The sequence below is a fragment of the Babylonia areolata genome, chromosome 15, assembly GCF_041734735.1.
Source record: "Babylonia areolata isolate BAREFJ2019XMU chromosome 15, ASM4173473v1, whole genome shotgun sequence".
In the NCBI taxonomy this organism is placed as follows: Eukaryota; Metazoa; Mollusca; class Gastropoda; order Neogastropoda; family Buccinidae; genus Babylonia; species Babylonia areolata.
The window spans coordinates 30,280,107-30,299,504 of record NC_134890.1 but is presented as its reverse complement, the minus strand read 5'-3'; the positions used below and the strand labels follow the sequence as shown (position 1 = coordinate 30,299,504).

The 19,398-nt window shown below is 41.0% G+C and overlaps 1 protein-coding gene across 5 annotated transcripts; it reads right to left on the bottom strand.

The window, feature by feature from the left end:
- Window positions 1-5,543: 5,543 nt before the first annotated feature.
- Window positions 5,544-19,296, bottom strand: LOC143290549 (chromobox protein homolog 1-like). Of its 5 annotated transcripts, none has more exons than XR_013056411.1 (6): window positions 19,158-19,296; window positions 18,362-18,536; window positions 16,362-16,533; window positions 12,193-12,293; window positions 6,820-11,592; window positions 5,544-6,753 (listed from the first exon to the last, which is right to left on the bottom strand). XR_013056411.1 is itself a non-coding variant. In XM_076600088.1 (5 exons), the coding sequence occupies exons 1-5, from the start codon at window positions 19,201-19,203 to the stop codon at window positions 11,445-11,447; spliced, it is 642 nt and encodes a 213-aa protein (XP_076456203.1). In that variant the 5' UTR covers window positions 19,204-19,296; the 3' UTR covers window positions 5,544-11,444. The 5 variants fall into 5 exon arrangements, 1 of the variants encoding a protein (XP_076456203.1); XR_013056412.1 differs by having other exon boundaries at window positions 5,544-6,819; window positions 6,888-11,592; XR_013056414.1 differs by having other exon boundaries at window positions 6,888-11,592.
- Window positions 19,297-19,398: the final 102 nt, after the last annotated feature.

Sequence of the window (19,398 nt, the reverse complement as noted above, 5' to 3'; positions counted from 1 at the left end):
CTGAAGTTGCGTGAATCCACAGCCAAGCCTATTACAGGATATAAACTGAATGAAGAGTTCTCGAATTCTACAGACCACGACTAGTACCCCCTCTTCCAAACTCTAATGGATTTTTTTAATAACAGCGATTCTGTATGCCTATTTACTGGAAATTAGGTGTTTCTTCGAACAATAACACAAACTGGATTGAAGTGAAACACGCAGAATAAATGAATGTTGTACAAGTAAGAACAGTTCGCCCACCAGCTAGTTTGCACAATTGTAATGTGCTTCCGGTGTGAAAGAATTCCCAATGCTAGAAAATTGCACAATCTTCGAAAAGATTTGAATTCACAGTTTGAGTGGTAGGACAGCTACCTTGACTTAGAGGTGATGATTTAATGTGTTGTTTCAGGTCACTGGATAAGATCCCAGTGGGCAGACAAAAAAGCTTTGAAGGGGTGTTGGATCATAAAATGTCATGTCTTTATTACCATGCACATCACGACTAACCCATGCCCGCCTGTTAAAGAGAAAAAAGAATATTAAGATGACAGCTGTGTTGACTATACCATTCCAAACCTCTTCATTGCCAGCTTAGCTGCACTTTCACAGAGTTCGATTTTCAAGGCATGGGCACAACAGTGCATGTGGTAATGTACACGAAGGAAGAACTTAAACCAGTCCTGTAGAATTGTTGGAACATTGAACGGGATTTGTGCAAAGGCATGAGGGTTAATATTTCTTCCTAGTGTGAAGATTGGAGGGCCAGCACACACTGACAAAACTCACAACCTTTACCACTTCTAGAGCAAGCAAGTGAAGTGTCTGTCCAACAAAATACCACATAGGACCTCCTAAGACCCACAATCACGGTCTCATCACGCACGATATAAAACACACTACAGAAGAAAAATGAGCCCATATCTACAGGAAATTCTTTGAATCGCAGGCAAGATCTCGCCAGAGTCCATCTAAACGTGGTCCTACTATCGCAAGAACATCTCCAGAATCAATGGCTTTAGAAACAAGTGCACACTAAGTTTGTTCTCAACAGCTCAACAAATGTCGGACGAACAGACTTATGCGACTTCGTCGATTCGAAGATTCGACATCCGTAGCTGAAAAGGTCTGTGGAATCATAACGTCTAGATGCCCCCCAAAATCTCAGCATGGTCATCCACTACATGAGGAACAGCGTGGACAGGTCAGACACAGCAACGACCTTTCAGAGCCCTTCCCAATTGGAAATGGAGTGAAACAAGGTTGTGTCCTCGCGCCGACCCTCTTCACGATCTTCTTCAGCATGATGCTCCAACAGGCCACTGAAGATCTTGGCGACGACGACGGTATCTTCATCAGATACCGCACTGATGGCAGCCTATTCAACCTGAGGCGGCTACAGGCCCACACCAAGACACTGGAGCAACTCATCAGAGAGCTTCTGTTTGCCGACGATGCTGCCCTCGTCGCCCATACAGAAGCGGCCCTGCAGCGTATAACGTCCTGCTTCGCAGAGGCTGCGCAGCTCTTCGGCCTAGAAGTCAGTCTGAAAAAGACGGAAGTTCTCCACCAGCCTGCCCCACAGGAAGAATTCCACGCTCCTCACATCAACATCGGTGAGACAGAGCTGAAGTCGGTCCACCAGTTCAGCTACCTAGGCTGCACCATCTCGTCTGACGCCAAGATCGACAAGGAGATCGACAACAGACTTGCAAAGGCAAACAGCGCATTCGGCAGGCTGTACAAGAGAGTGTGGAACAACAAACACCTGAAGAAAGACACAAAGATCAGCGTGTACAGAGCTGTTGTACTGCCCACCCTGTTGTATGGCTCCGAAACCTGGGTCACCTACCGGCACCACATACGACTGCTTGATCGCTTCCACCAGCGCTGCCTTCGCACCATCCTCAGCATCCACTGGAGTGACTACATCACAAATGTCGAGGTCTTGGAGCAGGCAAAGACTATCAGCATCGAGGCAGTGCTGCTAAAGACCCAGCTACGTTGGGCAGGGCACGTGTCCAGGATGGAGGACCACCGCCTGCCCAAGATCGCGCTGTATGGCGAACTGTCCACTGGCCACCGTGACAGAGGAGCACCCAAGAAGAGATACAAAGACTCCTTGAAGAAAGCTCTCGGTGCCTATCACATTGACCATCGCCAGTGGTCCGCAGTAGCCGCTGATCGAGAGACCTGGCGACGCACCATCCACCAAGCTGTCTCCTACTTCGAAAACAACCGCAGGGCCAGCCTTGAGGACAAACGCAGAAGGAGGAAGAACCACGACGCTGCAGCCGCGAACCCAGACCAGACTTTCCCTTGCAACCGCTGCGGCCGACTCTGCTTTTCCCGCATTGGCCTTGTCAGCCATGAGCGTGCCTGCATCAGACGTGGACAACGCCCTTCCTAGATCTTCGTCAGCGAAGCCAGGCCATGAGTGTATAACGACAACAAAACAAAGGTAATGGTATAGCTGAGTTTATTGGATCCTTGTTTTACATTGTTGTCTGCAGTGTTTTGATAGTTTTCCCTTCATTGGAATTCCATGGGAAACGTTGTTATGTAAACAGGGGTGCAAGTGTGTATGTGCATGGGTGTGAAAGTGGGAGATGCAAGATTTTAGAACATAGAATTGTATGCTAGAAAACAAAAACAAAAAACACAAGAACATGAGGTTAAAACTACATTTGTCAGTACATTTTTTCTTGTACTTTTTCATGTACTTAAAAAAACACAAAAAAACAACAAGCACACGAGGCTTAAACTACAACAGTCAAGACAATTTTTTCTCTTAGCATCAGAAAAGATTTGTCAAACTGAAATGTGTATGTTGAAAAAATAACCATCCACGTTATCAGTGATTAAGGCAGCCCACTTTCTTTTTATTGGTTTATTTTTTTACTGTTTTAATATACAGGCAAATGTTGATCATACCTGTTGAATTTTTAACCTAATCCTGTCTATCACATTTCCAGTTTGGATATTTCAGAACATACATTGCATCTATGCTGAATGCCCCACGTAGAAACCCCTGTGGAGGCTAGATAATAAATGTAAGCGAGAAATCATTTCGCTTACATTAATACTCAACAAATTTATTCTAGTCACTGAAAACCACAGGTTTTGATTTTTACACTCAATGGACAGTCAGTAGTGGAGATGGGGAAGCCACTGTCATGCACAGGTTTTTGTTTTCTTTTTCTTTTGTTACTGATGTTTTTATATGTGCGTGTGTGTGTGTAAAATCAGTTTGCAATAATATGAAACTGAAAATCCAATCCAGAAAACTCTCAGAATGTTATTTCATAAATCGGGCAACAACCCAGCACACTATTGAAAACTGGATTTATTGATTGTCTGGACACACTTGCATCCCTGCTGGACAAAGAAAGAAATAGTCATGTTTGTTTAGTATATTCAGGATTTTAAAAGGCTATGCCAGTCTTGAATAAGAAGCTAATTTGTGTTGAATGAATAAAAAGCTAATTTGTGTTTGCAAATTTCCCCAGTCTTCACTGCTATGTGCATACGTCAAATGATAGGTATAAGGACAAGCCCAGAGCTTCCTTTTATGGAAGTATCTGGGTTTGTTCCTGTGTACTTTTTATTTACCTGTGTGCTAGCTGAATTGGTAGCTTAAGCAGCATTGAGCGAAAGTTGTGCTTTTTGAGTATGGAGTTACCACTCTTTGTTTATCATTTACTCTCCTAGCTTCATTATTCTTTCATGTTTGACATCGCTATAAAAATACAATTGTAGACAAATTGTTGCGTCAGAGAGAATTAAATCCAGTTGTAGCATATGCTTTCAGTGAATGATTTTCTTCTTGGATTTGTAATATTTACATTTTTCTGCTCCCTGGATGCGTGATACATGTCATGTTTGTCAAATAATTTTTGTTATTATTCTATCAAGTTTACATATTTGTTTTTGATCATGTAACCTTAGAACAAAAAGTTTCTGCTTTGTATTATCTTAGATATGTGAATACATTTTATGAAAAGATCAAAACAGAGGTTCTGACCAAATGCCTGTGGGCTGTTCATGTTCATCTTGGAGACTGTAATTTTTGTTTTAACAAAAGTGATCATAATTGTGAACGTTTTTATCTCCTGTGGAATGTGACGTGTGGGCTGTCATAAGGAGTCATTTGTGCTCCTCGGCAACAGCTGGCAACCAAGGCAAAATCACATTATCATTGTAATTTGTTGTTTTATACATACCTGATAGGCTCTCAAGGCCCTGACTACCACTTTGGGATATTGCAAAGATCAGGCATTGGATCCTGGTTTGTTTTTAGCAAATGTGAAGTATATGGATTAATCAGCATGGTTTGTCTCCTTAAAACTGAATCTGAAATGAAAATGAGAGTGATGAAAAGTTTTATTGCTGAAGTTGCTGTAGAATACCATTCAGAACCAAGCCATAACTAGTTACCTGTGCATATTTGAAACTGAAAATGAATGATGAAAAGTTAATTTGCTTGAATTTCTACAGAACCAAGCTGTAACTAGTTACCCCCCTCTTCCCAAACTTCTATAATTTTTTTTTTTTTTTTTTTTTTTTTTTAAGGACAGCGAGTTCTTGTTATGCCTATTTGTTAACTGTAACATTAGATCTGTAATTCATTTGAACAATTACACGACAGATTTAACTGAAGATGTGAAGTTGTACATTACACCGCAGAAAAAATGAAGTTGTACATAGTCAAGAACATTGTTGTCCTCACTACATAGTGTTGGTATTGTAAATGTGCCATTCCGTGTTGTGTTATTAAATTGAATTCCCCAAATTGCTAGAAAAATTCCAAATGCTTGAAAATGATTTTAAAGTCTTCATGTTTGAAGTATTGTCAGGATACAGCTTACCTTTTTACTTTTTGAGTGTGATAGATTTTTAATGTGTTCATGTTTCAGGTCATGCTGAAATACAGTTTCCTTTTCCACTTGTGTGTTCAAGAATCAAAAAATGTTTGAATGGGTGGTGTTGGGACATTCAAATGAATGTCTTTATATTACACATGAACACATTCATCTGTATCTTAACCCATTGCCTGCACTGTTGATGAAGAAAGTATGTAAAAAAATATATATGTATATGGAGCCCAGCTGTGTTGACATATATGCAGCATGTCCAAATACCATACTGTTTTGCTCAGCTTAGCTGTCATCTTCTACCAAGCAAGTTCTTGATTTTCTAAGGCATGGGAAAACAGTGGATGTGTGTGGGTATGTGACACGGAAAGGGGAAGTACACTTAACTTGTTCGGTCTCTGTGAATGTGTTGTGAACGATTCAACGGGAGTTTGTTATCAAAAGTGAGTGTAGGTTTAATGATGTTACTTTCCTTGTTAACATTGAAGGTTGTCATTTGCAGCACTGCTGACAAAGAATCACAACATATTTACACACTTCTTAGGAAAGCAAGCGAAGTGAGGTGTCTTTGTCCAACATTAAAAATAACGCACAGAATTAAAAGGTACCCATGGTCACACCAAGACTCAACAAATCCATATCGCTCGTCTCTTCACTGCCAACAGAATAAAACACACATACCAGAAGAAAAATGTAGACACAATTTTTATTCTAAAACATGAATATTCTTTGAATGGAGATATGGCAAAATTAAGACATCATGACACAGCATGGATCCATAGGACAATGAACATGTGTCATCTCTACCAATGTGCGAACATTTCATTTCAATGAGATATATTCAGGTATTAAAAGCTGCAACAAGCTGCCAACTCAAGCCAACAATGATGGTTTACTTGGAGATGAAGATACAGGGCTGCATCTCACTAATTGTGGACCAAAACTTTCCAGTCTCCCTTTCTTCCCCCCAAAAAATAACATCTCAAATTCTTGGACCTCGATGCATCAAACCAGTAAAAGACCAGGACAGAAGAGAACATTTTGTGAAGAAATAAAAACAGTGAAGTTCCGCTTCCAGTCTTGCAGACTAAGAGGTATTTGTCCTGCTCTAAAGATGCTTTTTTTTTTTTTCTTTTTTTTTTTTGCAGAAGCAGACGGACTGTAATTCTGAGCAAATGTAGACCCGATTTAAAAAGAAAAGAAAAATGCCCTCCTTACAAAATCTGGGCATTAAAAAATAAAATGCCAGGCAGCAGGTTCTAGTTTTGTGTAGTACACAACTAAGCTGATGAACAGCTAGGTGTGTATTGCTCAATGTTGGTATCTTTTCCACCAAGCCCAGTACCCCTGGTCAAAGCAAAACAATTCCATCCCCATTATCCTTCAAGCTGTGTACGATCTATTTTGTGATGAAATAATGCTGAACCTTAAAAAATTTCACAAGACTTGTTCACTGAAAATTTCTGGACACACAACACTGTTGTAGTTGTCAGTAACACAGACATTCATATGAGACCTGCCATCTGACTGCATCATCTGGTCCGAAAGAGAAAACAGGCAAGTTGAGAAAACCTGCTTCAATAACAATTGTACCCTGAAGCCGACGTTTCCAATCAACCCGTGACCAATTCTCAAACTGTACCCTGTGCAAAGCCCTTTACATCTTTTGTCCTGTGCAAAGCCTTTTACACCTGATGATGTTTCCCTCTTTGCCCCTGTTCTCAAAGTTTAAACTGAATCCTATGGAAAGCTCCTTCACACATATTGCTGTTTTCCTCTTTTTCCACCTGCATTCAGTGTCTGAACCATGCCCTGTGCACAACCATCATCCGTTCACGCCTGCTGTCATTTTCTCTCTGTATCCAATGCTCGATGTCCTGTCTAAAACCATATACACCTGCTGTCATTTTCTCTGTTACACTCTGTATCTAACGTTTGATGTCCTGTCTAAAACCATATACACCTGCTGTCATTTTCTCTCTGTTACACTCTGTATCCAACGTTCGATGTCCTGTCTAAAACCATATACACCTGCTGTCTTTTTCTGTTACACTCTGTATCCAACGTTTGATGTCCTGTCTAAAACCATATACACCTGCTGTCATTTTCTCTCTGTTACATTCTGTATCCAACGTTCGATGTCCTGTGCACAATCATTTACACCTGCTGTTGTTTCCTCTCTGTTACACTCTATCCAATACTCAATGTCCTGTATAAAACTATTTACACCTGGTGTCATTTTCCTCTCTGTTCCACCCTGAGATCATCTTTGTTGTCCAATGCTCTAATCATGTCCCGTGTAATGCAATGTACATCTGATGCAATTTTCTTATCTCTGATCCATCTGGAGGTCATCCTGTGTCCACTGCTCTAACCATGTCCTGTGTAATGCTATTTACACCTGATGTGATTTTCCCATCTCTGATCCATACAGAGGTCATTTTGTGTCCAACCCTCTAACCATGTCATGTGAAGTGATTCCATTTAAACCTGGTGTCATTCTCCTCACAGTAGGTGGAGCGAGGTGATGGAGAGACAGGGAAAAACTTGTCGAATGGAGACTGGTCCACAGCCGACGCTTGCACTAATCAGGAAAAAATCTGTCCTTTTTTTTGTTTTTGCGTAGTCCCCCTAACAAACTGACCAAGAATGAGAACAAACATGAGCATATAATTTTAATAGGACGATGTGAAAAGACAAAAAAAAAATGAAAGAACCACATGTATGTGAAACTTGGCAGGTGTTAGGGAAAAAAAAAAGAAAAAGTCACAAATCTTTCAAAAAGGGAGAACAGAGTAGGTACAAGGGAAACAGCAAATAGAAAAAAATCATCAAAGTAACACAAGCAACATTTTGTAGCCAAAACTGTGATGAAGATATACTCCATAACAATAACAGACATGGTAATTTATCTCCACACACAAACTGTTTTATCATAATTAAAGTGACATCAAAGGAAAGGGATTTGGGGGTAAGGTCTAACTGTGCAACATGTGGTCCTCACTCTTTCCTCACTACAGTAAAAGAAAAAAAAAGGGAGTTGAACTTAAAGCTTTCTTTAGGTAACTTTCAAATAAACTGGTAAAACAACAGAAAATACAATGCACAATAGTCAATAGTACAGATTGTTGCAATGAAATGTACAGAATCATTTATCATACATCATTAAATAACTTGCACAAGCATCTTTAAGTGACAAGCTTAGGAACTTGAGGAGAGATGACAGAGAGCAGACAGTTCACATCATATTGACAGAGAGGTGACAGCAGACAATTCACTGTACTGACAGAGGTGACAGCAGACAGTTCACATCATAATGGTAGAGAGGTGACAGCAGACAATTCACATTGTATTGACACAGAGGTGACAGCAGACAATTCACACTGTACTGACAGAGGTGACAGCAGACAGTTCACATCATACTGACAGAGAGGTGACAGCAGACAATTCACACTGTACTGACAGAGGTGACAGCAGACAATTCACACTGTACTGACAGAGGTGACAGCAGACAATTCACACTGTACTGACAGAGGTGACAGCAGACAGTTCACATCATACTGACAGAGGTGACAGCAGACAGTTCACATCATACTGACAGAGGTGACAGCAGACAATTCACACTGTACTGACAGAGGTGACAGCAGACAGTTCACATCATACTGACAGGGGTGACAGCAGACAATTCACACTGTACTGACAGAGGTGACAGCAGACAGTTCACATCATACTGACAGAGGTGACAGCAGACAGTTCACATCATACTGACAGAGGGGTGACAGCAGACAATTCACACTGTACTGACAGAGGTGACAGCAGACAGTTCACATCATACTGACAGAGGGGTGACAGCAGACAATTCACACTGTACTGACAGAGGTGACAGCAGACAGTTCACATCATACTGACAGAGGGGTGACAGCAGACAATTCACACTGTACTGACAGAAGTGACAGCAGACAGTTCACATCATAATGGTAGAGAGGTGACAGGAGACAATTCACATTGTATTGACAGAGGGGTGACACCAGACAATTCACTCAATTGACAGAGAGCAGAAAATTCACACTGTATTGGCAGATAGTTGACAGACAGCAGACAATTCACATCATACTGGCAGAAAGGTAGGCATGAGAGGACGACTTGACAAGAAAGCCATGTATCTGGAACTTTCTGACACAAAGATTTTAAATAAGTTTGGTTTTTTTAATGTATAAAAGGCTGCATTCAACAACAAAATCAAGACCAATTCTGATAAGCAAAAGCTTTCTCATATTCTCTGCCAGTACAAGTTTGTTACAACCTGCTTCAGAACTTTTTGTTTTTTGACAACCCTGCAAACAAAATTTGTACACAAATACTTATAACTCAGACAAGAGCAGTACAATTTTCAAATCCATTAAAGGTTCTCTACAGTGAAATCAAACATAAGATACAGGCAAGAAATTACAGAATTCCTTCACAATCAGAACGAGAAAAAAAAACAAAGGTTGTTCTCTCAAGAGGTAATGAAAAAATTTAGTTCACTTTTCAAACAATCCATAGATTTGCTATGTATTTTTGAATATTAGAGCAAAACTGATTCCATGTTAAAAGAGCACAGATAGTGCTCGCTTATTAAATCATTGGTACTGTATTACACTCACAAGGTGGTGGCTGGACAATGCTGAAGCTGGAAAATAGCCGTAACACATTAACATTCCAGCTGCTGCTGCTTTTTCAGAACAAAACAATGCAATTCCACTACCCATGAACGTTCTTCTGAGATTCCTCAGACAATTCTGATCCCCATATTAATCTCAGACATCCACGGCAGAGAATCAGACTGGGAAAAAATGTGCGAACAGAAATCAAGTAGGCGAATTCAGAAAGCACCCATAAGAAAAGGTAACACAATTGTAAAAAATAAAATAAAAACAAAAGAAAAGCTAATCTATAACTACCAGTGGTACGGGGAGAGTTCCAATAGAACAGTTAAGGGGTTTACTGGGGAAGAGGTGTTTGTACATTTTGATCTACTGGGCCACTCTTAACACAAACACTGAACACAATCATAGTTTTCAAACAGAGCTAGCTTAGCCTTACTAAACTGTCTGCCTTCAATCTTAAACTTTTCAAATCCAGTTAGACCATACAACACGGTTTATTTTCTTGCTTTTAACCTTATCTTTCCATCCTCAACATCCTTTCATTGTTTTAGAACAAATTTCACTTGACATGATTTTCATATAAATTTGGATATGTTGAATTGCTTTTACAGTTTAGCTAGGAAACACACAATATATTTGCCAAATCTCAAATGCAAAGAAAAAATTAACATCAAAGACAACAAATAAACAAGATTGTTTGGCTATACAAGAGAAGCAGCAGCCAAAGAATGCCAAACAAAAAAGGAAAGAGATTCTTTTCAATATGAAACAGGCATGGATGGGGCAGGAGGAGAACTGGACAAGATGAAGAACACCCCACACTGATGGCAGACACAGATGATCTCTGAATGTTGTGCTCCACTGCATCTCCAGCTGTCTCAGCGTACCAGCCAGTAGCAGCCTTCAAGTCATGGCCATCAGATACACACACTACTGCCCTCTGGCTGGACTCATAATTCTCATCTTGGTGCCAGTGATTCTCACAAGCTGCCATTTGATGTCAGAACATAAATTTCCTTTCTCAATTCTGGGTGAAGGGAAAGGGGAGGACAGGATAAATCTCACCTAGTTCTCACACATGGCACAAGTCAGTCAAGATGGGGGACCATTGGGACTTTCATAGCTGCACCATCTTGTATTTAAAGAGCACCGACCAACAAAAACACCTTCTACCTTTAAAATAAGACCAAACTAAAATTCTAAGTAGAAATTCCTTATTTGAAATTAATCATGAACGCCAGCAACTACTGTTTTTTATGCTTTGCGTGTCGGTCCCCATCCCCCACTCTCCCGAAAATCATGTTTCATTATCATTCAACTGAAATCAGAACAATTACCTTTCCTTACTTTCACTTCTCAAAATAATTTGATACGAAGTTAAGTGCCTCGTCTCAGTTCCGGTACAAGAAAATGAGAGAAGACAAGAGTTCCAACAAGAACAGGTACCATTCTAAGATCTTTTTACACAAGCAAATGCTGATAAAATTCTAAGCTCAAAGGTTCAGGGTTCCTCCAAACTTCATTTTATGTACACATCATAATCATGTTACTGGCTTAGCTGTGGAGACAGAAAGTGAAAAAACTTGTACACGGACAATTTGTGAAATCTTCCTCTGTCATCAATGTCCCAGTCTAGTAAATATTCTGTCACCGAAGCCTGACAAAGTGACTTGAACAGCTAAACGGTCAGACAGGTACTGCACTTCAACACTCTATCAACCCCAAGTTTACCGTCAGTTCTTTGCTTCAGCCAGTGCCACGCAGCAACAAGGAGGAACAAAAGCCAGTCTATGGGATCACACACGTTGTCTTGTTGTGTGTTGTTGAGCAGAACATGCTGCAGTCATCACTTCTCTCTCTCTCTCGTCCTTCCGGTGTCAGATGAGGCGTGAGTGCAAGTGTAGGTGTGAAATCAACGCGTGGCATGGCAGCGGCAGCATTAAGACTTGTCATCTTTTTTGTCGTCATCGTCAGCATCATTGTGGGTGTGCCAAGTGAGCCTCTCCTCGTAAAAAGCAATCACAATTTGTGGACACTTGATGTTGGCCTGTCGGGCAGGAACCAGGTCTGCCTCGTCACTGTCTTTCCTGCTCACATAGTCAAACATATATAAAAAATAATTAAAACAATAAATAAAACATCTTTTCACCATCATTCATAAAAACCAGCCGTGTTAGTTTATTAGGACTGTATCAGCACTCTGTCATAGTAAACCGGGCATTAATCACATTTCACAAAGTTTGTGAAATCAAAACTGGCATTAACCACATTTTGGTCTTCAGTCCTGGCACAATTCATAAATTTCACTGCATTATATTACCATTGCAATTTTTTCTTTGTTATAATGTAATCATTGGATGCTTTATTCCCCTGGTGATCACTGGCCACAAAACACTTATTTTTTGGCTCTGTACTTAAAACATATCTTTACGCTTAAGCTTCGATCAACTCCTTTGACATAATTAGTCTTAATGTATGCTGCATTGTATAATTCTTTTGTGTGGAGGACTACCATCCTGCTACGACTTCAGGGTTTATGAAGAGAAAAGGACAATTTTCTGTGCAATCAAGCATCGCCAAGGTAGGCATTCAAAACAAATTTGTCTCACGAGTATCCTCAGACCAACAACATGAAGTCAGTCAGCAAACTTCCCTTAAGTTCTCAAAAAAAGGGTGCAGACACTCACCATTTCATAAGAAACATCAACTCCCCACTGCTGTCTGTTGCCCCAATGATTCTCTCTGGCTGAAGGCCTCGGTCAAAGCCTCTGGGTTTGTTGTCATCTTCCTGAAACAGTTGCCATGGGAAATAGTAATACTCAATTCAACATAAGACTTAACACCTCTGCTACAATATTAGCAACTGTTCATTCATGCGATGCCTTGGGCTCTGGACTACAGCACTGCAAATAAAGATGGAAGTGCCATACTCCTGGGCAGAAACCAGACGGACATGGCATTTTTCTTATTACTCTATACTCCCAATTCCACCCTGTAAAATGGTTCTAGAGATGGGGTTTTTTTTCTGAACCCAATGAAAAACCGAAAAAACATTGTTGGTGGACAGCACGGGGGGCAGGAGTGACGTGCTGTGTCGGCGAAAGTAACTACAGCGTCAACAGCCTAGGTTACAAATGCGGAGTCGCCTCCATTGGCGCCGATAATCATCAAAAAGGATGGTGTCTTTCGAGCACATATCCCCTGGTGTGACATGTCTTTGCTGCAGAGGGAGGAGTGTCATGCTGCGTGTGAGAGTCCGTGGTTCGATGCCACTGTAACCCACATGGGTGAAAACAGCCGCAAGGGGAATAATTATAATGTCCCTTAGTGCCGTGGGCATCCCAACACGACTCGGTCGCCATCGGACGCGAGACGGTCGGGGCATGTGGCATGACGGCGCCGAAACATGTTTTGTATTCTTGGAATCATTTACCTTTCAGAAAATATATACTTTTATGGGTCTTTCTCCAATAACTAAGAGCACAAAATTTTTGAAAATATATACCCGTCTTTTGTGAAATAACCCTGGCAAATAGATTTCATTTTCCTGGCAGCAAAAGGGTTAAAGAAGAAAATGAATTTTAAAAACCAAAAAACAGTAACAACACAACAGAAGAAACTGTGTGGTGGTAATTAAATGTTCTATTCCTGAATCAGGCATGAAATTGGGAAATAGTGATTGAGTCTGAAAGGTGGGGGCCTGGGGGCGAAGCCCCCTGAAGCTGAAGGTTTTTCTTAATTTCAAACCATAAAATCTGCACTCATGGGCCACCAATGCTGCTGAGGTATTCAAACCCACAAGAGACAAAAAAACAGTCCAATTCTTCCTAAACTGAAGTGTTTTTGCTTTCAAACCTGTAAAACTAAAAGTCAGCCTTGGGGACATGATTTTCAAAGTTCTGTCTCCTGTGTGTGTGTGTGTGTGTTTTCAATGCAACTCTGTGTGTATGTGAGAAAGAGAGACAGGCAGACAGACAGACAAAGAGATTGAGAATGGGGGTCAGGAGGGACATGGGAGGAAAGAGTTAAAGTTTGTGCGTGTGCATGAATGTGAACTGTTTTAAATGCAACTCTGTGTGTGTTAAACTCTTTGTGTGAGTGAGTGAGTGAGTGAGTGAGTGAGTGAGTGTGTGTGTGTGTGTGTGTGTGTGTGTGTGTGTGTGTGTGAGAGAGAGAGAGAGAGAGAGAGAGAGAGAGAGAGAGAGAGAGAGAGAGAGAGAGAGAGAGGGAGGCTGGGGAATTGTCCAGGAGAATTTCCTCTGAAAATTGGCCAGGGTCCAGGGTGGCAAAGCCCATGGCTGAAAACGAAATCAGTGATTTTTAAGGTTTGGGGGGCCTCTCTTGTGTGTGTGTGTGTGTGTGTGTGTGTGTGTGTGTGTGTGTGTGTGTGTGTGTGTGTTGTTTTCAAGGAAAATGTTCTTAGCACACAAGTTTGCACTGTACCAATATAACTGACCAGCTGGTCCCTTCAGCTGCAGTCTCTATTCCACTGACAGAAATGTGTTGGCTGAGGAAAGAATGGAAAAAGTGGAATGACTGGAGGCAGGAGGGAGTGGGTCTGTGACTGGTTATATCACTTTCAGCAGTCAAGGATTCTCCGCTAGAATTGTGGTCAGTGTCTTGGCTCAATGCTGAAGTTGCCACAGTTATTGACAGTGGTTTTTATACCCCCCCCCCCCCCACCTTCCCTCACCACTGGCATGAGACTTAAGAGAGAGAGGGGTACCTCAGCAAATGAAAGTGAAGTGTGCAGGAGGGGGGTGGGGGTTGGAGAGTGACCTTTCCCCCCCTCTGAAATCAACTGCTCTTCTGCTGAAAATGGCAGATCGCTGACAGTTCCCCAGAATGGACTGTGTTTGTGTGTGTGTTCAACTAAACTGTGTGTGAGGGAGAAAGAGACTGCAAGCGAGCGCGAGTGCGCACACGCATGTGTGTATGTGTGGTTTCAATTCATGTGTGTAAGAGAGAGAGAGAGAGGGAGGGAGGGAGGGAGGGAGGGAGGCAGACAGACAGAGAGTGGAGATGGTGGGAGGAAAGAATGCAAGTTGTATTTGTGCATGTGTATGCACTGCTTTCAAATTCAATAGATCTCTCTCTCTCTCTCTGTGCATGTGTGTGTGTGTGTGTGTGTGTTCAATACAACTCTGTGTGTATATGCAAGAAAGAGAGGGGGAGAGACAGAAAGAGGGAGAGAGGGGCAGACAAAGCGACAGACAGATCGTGGGGAAGGTGGGAGGAAAAAGTGCAAGTTTGTTTGAGTGCATATATGTGCACTGCTTTGAATACAATTCTGTGTGTGTGTGTGTGTGTGCGCGCGCGCATGTGTTTGTGTGTGTGCGTGCGTGCGTGTGTGAGAGTGAGTGTGTGTGAGTGCGCGCGCACATGTGCATATCATTAAGCTCTGTGTGAGCGCTCATATGTGTACACATGTGCAAGTGTGAAGGAGAGAGAGAAAATAAAAAACAGAGTATGTGTATGAGTGCATTCATGTGATTTTTTTTTTCAAAGAGGAAGAGAGAGAGAGAGAGAGAGAGAGAGAGAGAGTTTGTGCAGGCATTCAATTCAGCTCTGTGTCTGTGCGTGCGTAACTTTGGTAATCTGGCTGTAGGTCTCAAATCTAAATAAACTGACTCTTGCCATGAACTGTCTATACAGCAGCAGCCTCAGATGTGTCAGAAAAAGCACTGACATCAATTGCTACAAAGTTTCTGTTTCCATGCAACAATGTTACTTGTGCATACAGTGGCAAACCTTTGCAGCTTTTGCTGAATGAACAGAGGGTCAAGCAGATGTACCCTTGGCCCTTGTGGCTTGACAGGGATGGAGATCGTGCGCACTGTGTCTGTGCGTGTGTGTGTATGTACACGTGCTCGCATGTCTGTGCATGTGTGTGTGATGGATCGCATGTGTGTGCATGAGTGCGTGCTTTTCACAGTGATATCAATGTGTGCCATGTATGGATCGTTATCAGCATTTTGACACTTCAATCGACCGTTAGGAAACTTTCTGACTTCAATTTTGGTGCTCTAGCAAGTTACTGGATCGCCTCTCAAGGGGTCAACAAACGACACTTTCGAAAGAGCATTCCGTTTTCATTTTTGGCAGATCATCTGGTCGGTAAACGATATAGAACTGACGGCCCATCGGCTTTTCTTGTTCTTTTCTTCCAGGAAACGGACGCTCCGTTTTTAATGTAAATCTGAAAACAGATTTCGTGCCTAGACTGAAGAGTTGCACCCATACAATCTGACACCAATCGTACTTGGCCTCGCCCGCGGCGTCGATTTTGTGAATGGCGTTTTCACGATCTCATCTTGCCAGGCCCAGTTCCACTTATTTTTCACTCCTTTATCAATCTCTGCTGCAAAAATCTTCTTATCCTTTGTGAGTTTTCTCATTCTGTCAATGATTGAAGACGACTGACGAAATCAAGTACCTCTGCAAGTTGTGCAGCCCGCGAGCGAACGTTTTGTAATCCCGACCGAATAGGGATAAGCTGAATGATGACAGAGAAGCAACAAAACACATTCTCAATTGGTTCACTTATCCAAACATGGGGCACTTTAGCAAACGCTGTGGGTCTGTCTTGACAATCGGTCAGACTATGTTCGCGCAACCTTCGTCAGTCGGAAAAAAACTCACCCCCCATCCCAACCCCGATTTTCTCAACGGATTTACACGAATCTCAAAAATGGCCTCTGGAACCAGCTTTCGGTCAGAAATCTGACTATAGTCGGAAAAATTTCATGCCTGTGAATAGTTTCCTTAGAACTTATAAGACTCTGAAAGCAACCATTCAAACAAAAAAAGTGCTGTAATAAAAAATAACTCTGACTTGCAAAACAAGCATACTTACTGTTGACTTGGTGTCTGCTATTTTCTTTTTCCGCTTTGCAGCTGAAGCATCTTCAAGTCCATTCTGTGACTTTCTCTTCTTCTCAGCATCACGTTTCTTTTTTTTGTCTTCGAATTCTGCAATCAAGTCTGGACAGTCCAAGTTCTCGCTGGGTTCCCAAGTATTTTCTGAGCTGAAAATGAGTTTGCAAAAATAAATAAATAAATAATTTGATATTCTACACAATATCTTCATCTAAAAAGCTACCCACTTTTGAACTATCCCAACAGAAATAACTTTTATCATAATAAATCAATAACAACGATGGGCTTTTATGTCTGCACTAGCGGGTCACGGTTAAGTATGTGTAATTAAAAGGGCTTTTATAATGCACTGAACCACCTTAGAACAAGGGCCAAGAGCTATCAATCAACATGTAGTGGAAAAAATGCTTACAAAAACCAGCACAACTGTGCATTACAGTTTAAAATAAAGACTTATCAACAAGACAAACAGATTTATCACTGACAAAGCACACGCAGTCACACACACACACATAAACACGCCAACACTTACTGACTGAAACATCCATGAAAGCAGATGTAAAAATGTGTCTTGAGGTTAAGATATGTTTTGTGGCCAAAATTAAAATGAGATTTTGCTTCAGCATTACAGATTTATATTTTTACTTTGTATTTCTCTTTCTTCTTTTTTTTTTTTTATCACAGCAGATTTTTCTGTGTGAAATTCGGGCTGCTCTCCCCAAGGAGAGCGTGTCGCTACTCAACAGCGCCACCCCATTTTTTTTTTTTTTTTTTTTTTTCCTGCACACAGTTTTTACTTGTTTTTCCTACTGAAGTGGATTTTTCTACAGAATTTTGCCAGGAACAACCATTTTGTTGCCGTGGGCTCTTTTATGTGTGCTAAGTGTATACTGCACACGGGACCTCAATTTATCGTCTCATCTGAATGACTAGCATCCAGATCACCACTCAAGGTCTAGTGGAGGGGGAGAAAATATCGGCGGCTGAGCCAGGATTTGAACCAGTGTGCTCAGATTCTCTCACTTCCTATGTGGACTCGTTGCCTCTAGGCCAACACTCCAAAGAAATGCAGCTGTCCTTGTCATTTCTTTATACAACATGAGAGACACAGAGTACATGAATCAGCAGATGACTGCCATGAATGGGATGGAACATAAGGCTGTGCAAGATCAGAGGCTTAGTGTGGGTTTTCTTCAAAGCCTTGAACTTGAAGACGAGGCAAACCACTGCATCCTGAACTTACTCAATTTTATCAGTCTAAAATTGGGGATATCCAGCAAGGAGAGATACAGTAGTCAAGGCTGGAAAGTAAGAAGTCGCGCAAGTATTGGTCACTTCAACAGTAAGGACACACAGAACAGAAATTCTTTGCAATTTAGGCTTTCTTGAAACAGTCAATCTCCTGATGTATTTCATGTCAATCTGAAATGTAATGTTTATCTGACTTCTAGAGCCTGACAATATTCAATACATTACCATCTACACAATTAATCTAGGATATATCTGATGAATCTGGAGATCTCAGCAGGTCATGGATATAAGAATGATCTTCAACTCCGTTGGATACGTTCCTGGGCAATGGCATTTAAATTTTAATTGTATAAATAAAATGAATAAAACAACAATGCACATGTTTAATGCACATGTTTGTATGAAAGACGGAGACAGTGAGGGCGTAACAAGTTGTGGACCTAAAAGACAGAATTCATAAAGATGACAGCAACTGATGTTAATATCAAACTGCCACTTGTTACCGTCACTCACAGCCAGTGTGCCCCGTTTCCTTTTACCCCCTTGTACTTATTCCAACTTCTTTGTTTCTTTTCTCTTCTTTCAAGGTATTATAGGTGTTTTATTCCGATCATTATTTTCAGTGTCTATGTAAAGCCATTTTATAATGACAGAAAACTTTTAAGTTACAGGTACTTACCAAACACGATTTTACTACTTACTACTTTATCACATTCATTTACTTACTCGGGATATCCTTTCCATTTCAGTAGGTATTCTTTCTTTCCTCCCCTTGTGCGTGAATCTACAACTTTTTCCACTGTATACTCCTCTTCTTCCCCATCATCGCCTTCTTCGTCTGCCACTTCATCAGCTGTGATGACATCATCATCGTCTTTCTTTGATCGCTTGCCCATGGTTCCTGTAAAACAAAATGGATAAGGCAATTTAGAAAATTGTCCGTCTACTCATCGAATGAACAACAATGACATGCGCTAAAAATGCACACATTTTATGGGGGGAAAGGGACAAATATCTGACAGTTCTTTAACACTCAAACACACTGAATGAAAATATCACTACAGTAAATCACTCATATCAATGTTCGTTGATTTCCATTCTCCACCCTCATCACATTCATCCCATTTTTTAAAGCCCGTGATTATGATTAAAAAAAATTTTTGTTCTGCTTTTTAATAAATAATGCCTTCATGGGCTTTACAAATTTTAGTTCATTACCACAACTGATTCAATTTAACGCTGTTTCTTAAATTGGAATATACGCAGTATTTATTAACTGGTTAAGTTGTTCTAAATGTTAACTGTGTTCAAAATTCCCAGCACTGACTTATCTCATATTTGATACTGGTGGCACCGTGCGATCGTACGCGCCATTTTGCATCAAACACCCATGGTGTGTTTCTCACTGAGCGAACACATAAATGGAAATGTGTACAAAAACTTCATGTGCTCAATAAGTAACCTGTCTCTGCACATTTATCAACAAGAATATTAACAATGTTAAATTTTCTTTTGAATATACCTGCTTCTGCCTGCCTGCTGCTTGACGTCTCTGCGCATGCGTACATTGAGTATATCCGGGCATGTGACAAAAGTCGCGGGAAAGGTCACGATAGGTCATTTAGCTGTGCGTCAGTTTTCGAGTTTTAGTTTCAGTTTCAAGGTACGTGCATGTACGCATGAAAGAACGAACATTATTTGTTGATGAAAAAGATTATATAGTCATGTGATTACGAAACATTTACGTATACTTCAGGGTGCGG